Source organism: Phacochoerus africanus, chromosome 7 (genome assembly GCF_016906955.1).
Source record: "Phacochoerus africanus isolate WHEZ1 chromosome 7, ROS_Pafr_v1, whole genome shotgun sequence".
NCBI lineage: Eukaryota > Metazoa > Chordata > Mammalia > Artiodactyla > Suidae > Phacochoerus > Phacochoerus africanus.
Genome location: NC_062550.1, coordinates 13,941,733 through 13,950,843, shown reverse-complemented (window position 1 = coordinate 13,950,843; position 9,111 = coordinate 13,941,733). Strand labels below are relative to the sequence as shown.

General features: G+C 40.9%; 1 protein-coding gene across 1 annotated transcript; it reads left to right on the top strand.

Moving 5' to 3' along the window:
- Positions 1-495: 495 nt before the first annotated feature.
- On the top strand, positions 496-8,826 carry LOC125130323 (hibernation-associated plasma protein HP-27-like). The gene is made up of 3 exons (XM_047785702.1): positions 496-612; positions 3,881-4,018; positions 8,271-8,826. Exons 1-3 carry the CDS (start codon positions 570-572, stop codon positions 8,738-8,740), a joined length of 651 nt encoding a protein of 216 aa, XP_047641658.1. The 5' UTR covers positions 496-569; the 3' UTR covers positions 8,741-8,826.
- Positions 8,827-9,111: the final 285 nt, after the last annotated feature.

Genomic DNA, 9,111 nt, shown 5'->3' with positions numbered 1-9,111 from the left:
CCATGGACACTATGAGATAATAAATGGATGCTGTTTTAGCTGCTAAATTGGTAGTAATATTTCATGTCAGCTCTCAAGAATCACATAGAACCTGTAGCTTTCATACCCTTCCCACTGGCATTCTTTAATTCCCGCTTCTGTCTTTGTGAGTGCCAAGGAAAAAAATTCAAGTTAATAGACTCAATGAACACCTCTGGTCCTATTCTGTAGGCAGGAGGAAGAATAAGGGGAGATGGGTCCATATTCTGGGGCTAGGATTTGGCAAAAATAGGCGTAGATTCAGGGCAGAGTCCACTTGCTTCAATAATCCATGTTCCGGTCTTCAGCCAACAACTCACCGCCAGAGGTCTGTGGAGACAAGGACCCCAGTTTGAATGTCGGTTGCCCTTAATTCTCTCTGGTTAAAAATTAACGAGCCCATTAACCCCAGGAGAGATAAGAAATCAAACATTTATTGAAATCAGTTGATTTAATCAGCCCCCCTGAACCTTTCTAAATGAAGCTCATGAAACTGGATCAGGGACATTAAGAAATTGTATGGTTGTTCAAGCTTCTTTCCACAAGTCAGGATGCCTGGGGAAGTAAGAGGAAATTTCTTCATGGGAATCACAGGTAAGGCTCCCTTATGAAGACAACAATATTAAAACATTTTACTTTGTTTCAGGTCTGATTCTAAGTTTTTAATACTCTTTTTATTACTGAATTCCCATAAAATGCAGAATAACTGGCCATAGCACAAAAGAAATAAACATGCTTTACTCTAGAGATGTTTATGCCGACGGAAGCTTAAGAAAAAGTAAGCAAACATTTCATTCTATTATATATAGCTTCATCTTTTGTGAAATCTCAATTTATTGATTTGTAAGCAATAGTGATAATGAGAACAAAAGCAATAGCTAACATTTATTGTGAATTTATTATGTACCAGGATTTGCATGATTATTTTACTTAATACACAAGGAGCCCATGATATGGGTTACTGTTATTCTTCAAATTATACATAATGAAATAGAGGCAGAGAGGAGTTTCCATTGTGGCTCAGAGGGTTAATAACCTAACTAGTATCCATAAGGATGCAGATTCGATGCCTGGCCTTGCTCAGTGGATTAAGGATCTGGCATGGCCGCATATGTGGCTCAGATCTGGCATGGCTGTGGCTGTGGCATAGGCCCACAGCTGCAGTTCTGATTCAACCCCTAGCCCAGGAACTTACATATGCTGCAGGTGTGCCCCTAAAAAGAAAAAGGAAAAAAAAGCAATGGAGGTAAACAGATATCTAGTAACTTGTACAGAACCCACCTTTGGAATGGGGATTTTGGCTCTAGGGTCCACAGTTTTTGACCCTGCTCTATTGACCTGTTTATGTTCACCCAATAACTGCTATGTTTTGTTTAATCCATGTCTTGTGAAAAGAGAGGGTCATTTAGTGAAATCTCTGTCTAAATCTATAATTTATAAATCTATAAATTCTCATGCATTTAAGTTAAAAATTTAGCACAGATAACTCCAATTAAGTTGCCAATATAATATCTGACTCAAAGCTATTCGTGTTATGGGTTTTCCTTCATTTTCAAACTAACTCCCGGACAAGCGTTCACACCACATTCCTTCCCTGGGCCCATGAATTGTCCTCATGCTGTAGCAGGCTACATCCACCCTGACATTTCCCAATCCTAATCCGTGATAGACTCCCCACATCTCCAGGACTGTAGGTATTGATAGGCTCCATTAGTCCAGCTTTTGGGAAAGTTGTGGAACTCAAGAGTACACTGGTTGCCTTGTCTCTGTCTGATGAACCATCACCCCACCCCTTATCCCTGGCATTCTCTAAACCTAGGAGCACCAGACTAAGTCTTTTGGCAATTCTCTTCATGGACCACACAGGTAAGCAATAACACATGGACTCTATTCTTGTAGAAACCAACAAACCCCACAATATAATCCTTGTTTTCTCCCTCCACTTGAGTTTTAAGGAACCAGCCCAGGTCCTCCCACTCCATTCAGGAACACTATGCTTCACAGAGGTAAATTTCTCATGAAACACTGACTTGTAATTCTTTGGTAGGTATTAGCATACAGAATTCAGCAATCTATTACAAAGTATATATTGCCACAGGAAGTAGTTACATATTTGTGTGAACTACATGTCCCCAGGCTTGGCTAAACTTTAATTACCGTTAACATAATGTTGCATTTAATATTCAAACTGTTAGAATTTGTTTCTCACAGAAATCCTTTCCTTCTCTATGCATTGGAACCAAATTCTGTTTTATGTACTTAGAGGCTCCTAGGGGCCAAATAAATCATATATAATTGTACTTACAGCCTCACTAAAGCAGGAATCAGATCTGGGTTAAAAAATTGACCTGCCTTCACTGTTTACATGCGTAAACATTTTGCCGAAACAAGGTCACGTCCTTAGAGCCCAACGATTAATTTATCCAATGTCCTAACTTCCACCTTTAGGGACTCCTCTTGGTGAAAAGAATGAAGTTCTTTCTCTCACAGTATGTATGTCTCAAATATGTATGCTATAAGACAGCATTACTTAATGGTTAAGTGTTTGTGAGCTTGCATCCACAAGCTGTGTGACCTTAGAAAAATAATTTCATCTTCCAGTCTTCAAATTCTTCATCCATGAAATGGAGATGCTTATAGTAATACTTCCTATGATTATTAGAATTAACTGAAAGGTGATGATTTTTCCAAGCATTACACAATCATTGAAGTAGGTCCCAAACCACGTTGTCTTATTCCAGGGCCACTAAACTGTATTGCTGCATTGTATACTGCTTCTCTTTACCATATGGATACAAGTAGAGTGTTGGGCTCCATATATCTTTTTCCTTCCAACAGTTCCTCCCACTGGACCAGTTCCAATAGTTCATACCACACTCCTTAAAAAGCCAAAATATATCCTGTTAAACTTTCCCTTTGAAGGGAACCCTCCTGCACTGTTGGTGGGAATGTAAACTGGTACAGCCACTATGGAGAACAGTTTGGAGATACCTTAGAAATCTATACATAGAACTTCCATATGACCCTGCAGTCCCACTCTTGGGCATCTATCCGGACAAAACTCTACTTAAAAGAGACACATGCACCCGCATGTTCATTGCAGCACTATTCACAATAGCCAAGACATGGAAACAACCCAAATGTCCATCGACAGAGGATTGGATTCGGAAGATGTGGTCTATATACACAATGGAATACTACTCAGCCATAAAAAAGAATGACATCATGCCATTTGCAGCAACATGGATGGAACTAGAGAATCTCATCCCGAGTGAAATGAGCCAGAAAGACAAAGACAAAAACCATATGATATCACTTATAACTGGAATCTAATATCCAGCACAAATGAACATCTCCTCAGAAAAGAAAATCATGGACTTGGAGAAGAGACTTGTGGCTGCCTGATGGGAGGGAGAGGGAGTGGGAGGGATCAGGAGCTTGGGCTTATCAGACACAACTTAGAATAGATTTACAAGTAGATTGTGCTGAATAGCATTGAGAACTTTGTCTAGATACTCATGTTGCAACAGAAGAAAGGGTGGGGAAAAATGTAATTATAATGTATACATGTAAGAATAACCTGACCCCCTTGCTGTACAGTGGGAAAATAAAAAAATAATAAAAAAAAAAAACTTTCCCTTTGAGAGATGGATATATGTCATTGGTACCTAACTTAAAGGGATAGTTCCAAAGATGAGAAACTTCCCATACACATAAATGTAACTTTTTAGGACAGGATTTCTTCCTCCAAAGAAAATAACATCCTATCTCCACCAGGAAATCCATCGCATATGATTCATATTAACATGAAGGAAATGCCAGCACTGACCAAGAGTCCGCCTTTCTTGCTTCTCTGATGCAGGAGTCTGGATTTTGGCCATGTCCACGCTCGTGGCTGTGGTGTCCTCTGGAGACCAAGAAAATCCTGGGCATTGTGACCTTTCAGGACCTCCAGGGCCTCCTGGTCCCCCAGGTTATCCTGGGTATCCTGGCATGACAGGTGAGAATCACCTTTCTTCTGCTTCTTCCCAGCTTTCTTATTATTCTACAGAAATGACCTTAATCATCAAAAGGTCTAAGGTGACCATGATGGACTGTGATTATCAAAACAAACTTCTTGGTTAAAAGGGCACAGAACTGGCAAGTTCCGTCTCCTTCCTCCTTGTTTCTCCATTACATTTGCACATATAACTACTTGGAATGCTTTAAAAAATATTTCTGGAGTTCCTGCCATGGCACAGTGGAAACAAATCTAACTAGGAACCATGAGGTTGCAGGTTCAATCCCTGGCCTCGCTCAGTGGGTTAAGGATCTGGCACTGCCATGAGCTGTGGTATAGTTTGCAGACATGGCTCAGATCTGGTGGTGTTGTAGCTGTGGCGTAGGCCAGCAGCTGTAGCTCTGATTGGACCCCTAGCCTGGGAACCTCCATATGCCGGGGTGCAGACCTTAAAAAAAAAAAAATTTCTGAAGCCAAATCCCAACTGTACTACCTGTTGTCACAAAAAAATGCTTCACAACAATTAAATCAAAATGGAGTAGCATTCAGATATAAAGAACAGACTTGTGGTTTCCAAGGAGTAAGGGGGTGGGAGGGAGAGAAGGATTGGGAGTTTGGAACTAGCAGATGCAAACCATTATATATAGGATGGAGAAACAAGAAGGTCCTCCTACATAGCACTGGGAACTATATTCAATATCCTGTAATAAACCACAATGGAAAAGAATAGGAAAAAGAATACACATACATGAATAACTGAATCACTTTGCTATATGGCAGAAATGAAAACAGCCTTTTAAACCACCTATACTTCAGGAAAATTAAAAAAAAAAAAAACAACAGCCGGGTGCTATTAATAAAAATCCACCCAATTAAGTATTTTGACTTACAAGTCTGCAGGTCCCATGGGACAACTCAGCTTCAGGCTACAGACCTATTGAGCCTGGTTTTAGGATTTAAGTTGAGAGCAAACATCTGCCCTGTGTTTCATTCTGAGGTCCAGTGTGAAAGAACAGTGGCTACCTGGAGCATGCTTTCCTTTGGCCATGCTAGGAGGAAAATGAGCACGTGATGGCCCTGAAGCCCAAACTGAGAGCTTACACACCATCACTCCTGTCTGCATGCCCACTGCCCAAAACAGCATGGGACCAAACCTCAGTGAAGGTGGGAATATACTCTACCAGCCAATGCGCAATTCAAGGTCGGCTGGTAGAGGGAGAGACTAAAAGGCTGGAAACGGGCATGCGGTCTACCACACAGATCTAATAAATCAGTGTCACTGAGAGGGCAGTAAAGGCATCTGTATTTTTAGAGGACCCCAGATGATTCTGATGGGCGGCCTTGGTTGCAATGCCTAGGTGCAGATGTTGTGGCTTGAAGTGTTTAAGATAATTTGTCAACGGCTGTCGGCCTGCTTACAGGTACTACCATGTGTTCTGAATTCTATGCCTAGGATTTTGAAAAATTAAGATAATAAAAGTCAAATAATGATTAAGCACTTCCTTTATGCTAGGAACTGTGCCGAGAAGTCTATATGGATTACTGCATTGAAAATTACACATCGCTGCAATATTATAAAGGAAAAAAATATGCCATCTTCATCTGCAGATCATATAGAAATGACAACCATTGATATGGTTGCAAGAATCTGGAGGTATAATTTCATCAGATGCAAAATTCCCTGTGATGAAAGTTTTGAGAAAGAGAGTCTGATGTATGACACTAAATCTGTACCTCACTCTGGCTTTCCATAAGATAGGAAAACATATTATCTATAACATTTTATGTTTCAGTTCATCGAGATCACATAATCTCATTGGATTCATGTCAATCATGTATTGAATAGGAAAGATCATATCTTAAATTGGGGGGGCTCTGACTATGAAGATTTACTCTTAATACAGAAGAAAGTGGTATTTTTTTGTGTAAGCAAACATATTTAAACAATCTTTTGAAATTCATGTACATACTGTTATTTTAGTTCTGGTACATTGAGTTATCATCCCCAATCCCTCCCTAAGTTTCAGTTTTACGATATACATGTATGCCCTTTTCCATGTGGATTTACAGTGTCTCTTACCAGAGGAGACAGGAACAGTCCCCAACTTATTGCTGTTGAGCTTAGCCATGTGACTTGCTTTGACCAATAGAATTGGGTGGAAGTGTCAGTGTGCCTCTCCAAGTTGAGGGTTTAACAGGCATTGCATGTTCCCTCTGCTTGAACTTCTACCATCATGAGAATACAATGGACTGGACAGCCACTAATCCAAGGAGCATCATATCTTAAATTAATACGGTTAGTAAGTAGTACAACCAGGATGAGACAGCAATTCCTCTAGTATGTAGTCCCAGATTGATGAACAGAGAAGGAGCAAATCTGGGATACATATGAAGTATTTTACTGCACCAGATGCCACATGCTTGGTACTTATCATTATACTTGAATGTATGAATTATATTTGAACATTTATAGCCCCTTCAAAGAAACAGAGTGACGTCATGGAAGGCAACACACGCAAAAATTAGGAGAATGCCAGATTCTGCCATAAACAAGCTGTGTGACTTTAGAAAATCCCCAGATCATAACTTATGTTCTACATTTGAAAAAAAAAAAAAGAAAAGAAAAGAAAAAGGAAGTTTGGACTCACCATGGGGAAATCATCCTAGGTCACAAAAATAGATACTTGAATTTTAAAGTCTAGAAATGGCAATTTTCTCAAATTGCAGGTGAAGTTATATTTGCAGATAAAATTCTCTCAAATATTGCTATTTATGCAAGTTCACATTTATCCTCTGCAACTTGCTTGTGCTTGCCTACTAGTGAATGTAAGAAACTGTGGAAGTGCATGGCAACCAATAACATTAAATTTAAAATTGAAGAACAGATGATCATACTAATTTCAATTTTTCTATCTTGTGAGGTATGTGCTCATTGGTGAGGTTTTATACAGCTTACTTGCAGATGTGTGAGCCAAAATAATAGTTAATAGTAATAATTTTTTTTGAAGTCCACATGGTTTGATTAGTACAAGCATTTTTTCCAATATAAAACTTATTTTTAGTATAAGATGTAATGACCAAGGTCAGTATTGCAAAGAATTATGCACTGTTCACCATACATGCCACTTATTCCGTTACTTTGACTCAAGATTGCTAGATAAATAGATGTTTTAAGGCAATGCTTCCCTTAAAATGCCTACGAAGCATGTTTAAAAGGGAAATTCTCTGACATTAGCCCCAGAGATTCTGATCTCCTCACTACACATTACTGCCTTGCAATCTTTGACTCCCAGGTTGTAGTAAAAAAAAATAAAATTTCATAGCAATACAGTAACTTTGGAAAATCATTTCCTTCCTCTATTCCTCTTCTTTCTCACCTCTCCTCTCTTCTACCTTCTTTCATTCCTTTTTTCCTTTTTTTTTTTTTTTTTGGTCTTTTTGCCATTTCTTGGGCCGCTCCCTCGGCATATGGAGGTTCCCAGGCTAGGGGTCTAATCGGAGCTGCAACCACCAGCCTATGCCAGAGCCACAGCAACTCCGGATCCGAGCCGCGTCTGCAACCTACACCACAGCTCACGGCAACGCCGGATTGTTAACCCACTGAGCAAGGGCAGGGACCGAACCCGCAACCTCATGGTTCCTAGTCGGATTCATTAACCACTGCGCCACGATGAGAACTCCTTTCCTTTATTCTTCCTTCTTCCATTTAACCGAATAATGAGAGTCAATTCCGTAGCAAAAATAATCTCATAACTTTTAGAGGGGAACTTTGTATTCCAGCCTTCAAGAAAGTCACTGTCAAATAGGGGATCCAAACCCTTTAAGCCAAGTTTGTTTGTTTGTTTATTTGTTTGTTTTCTTTTTACCACCACACCTGCAGCATATATAAGTTCCTAGGCTAGGGATGGAATCAGAGCAGCAGCTGCAGGTCTGCATCACAGCTTGCAGCATCCCAGAATCCTTGACCCTCTGAGCAAGGCTAGGGATCCAATTTGCATCCTCATTGACACTATTTTGTGAGCAACAACGGGAACTCCCAAGCCAGGTTTATATTGCAGTGTCATGAGTACTGTGTCTGGCAAACAGAGGAGAGAGAATGTTTTCCAAACTGAAGTAAAAGAGGATCAGTAGAGATGCTAGGCGGGGGTAGGAGGCAGAGCAAGGAAAGAGTCACTGACGGTGAAAATGATTCACAAGCACCTCATTCCAGCCTGGCTTTTTGTTTGTTTTGTTTGTTTGTTTGGGAGTCTAGGAGCCCCTGGCCTACCAGGACCACCCGGGCTGAATGGGATGCCTGGAGATATTAAGAACTGTCCACCCCGACAAATGTCAGCCTTCGCTGCCAAGCTAAACGAGCCGTTCCCAGCCCCCTCCCAGCCCATCGTCTTCAACGAAACCCTGCACAACCATCAGGGGCACTTCAATCTCACCACGGGGGTGTTTACCTGCGTCATCCGGGGGCTCTACCACTTTGGATATCACGTGGAGACGTTCCAGCGAGCTGCCAGCGTGGGGCTCATGAGGAATGGAACTCAAGTCAGCCAGGGAGAAGCCCAGGCTGAGGGTGGTTACGGCCACCTCTCAGGAACTGCTCTCTTAGAGCTGGGGCAGGGCGACAAGGTCTGGCTGGAGTCCAAGCGGAGCCAAGCAGAACCTGAAAAAGGAACGATTCAAACTGTGTTTTGGGGGGTTTTGCTTCACGCCAAACTGCCCCCTTCCTAGAGAGGGTCTAACTTCGAGGACACAATATTCCTCTCCTCTGGTACACTTTAAAAAAAAAAAAAAAAGATCGTTCCACATAAATGAAATGTGAGGCTGAACAATTGATTTTAAAGATGATCGCTGAAATTACTAAATGAATGTACATCAGGTGGTCCACTAGTTCTTATTCTTTGTATTTTTGAATTGTAACCAACATAAGAAAAAAATAGGCAAATAGCAAGTGGAGAGCTCAAATGAATTTCACACACTATACATACTGGATAATTAACATCTATGTCAAAGCAAGCTGGGATGGGGGTGGGGGTGGGGGAGTCAGAAAGAGGAGAAGCGTCAGATCCTGTTGGGTCTTGCCAGGCACTATCAGGACTTAG

Coding starts and splice junctions, on each gene's coding strand:
- LOC125130323 (XM_047785702.1), top strand. CDS start 570: ATGCCTGGGGAAGTAAGAGGAAATTTCTTCATGGGAATCACAG. Junction 613..3,880: donor TTTCTTCATGGGAATCACAG/GTAAGGCTCCCT, acceptor TCTCTGATGCAG/GAGTCTGGATTTTGGCCATG. Junction 4,019..8,270: donor TGGGTATCCTGGCATGACAG/GTGAGAATCACC, acceptor TTGGGAGTCTAG/GAGCCCCTGGCCTACCAGGA.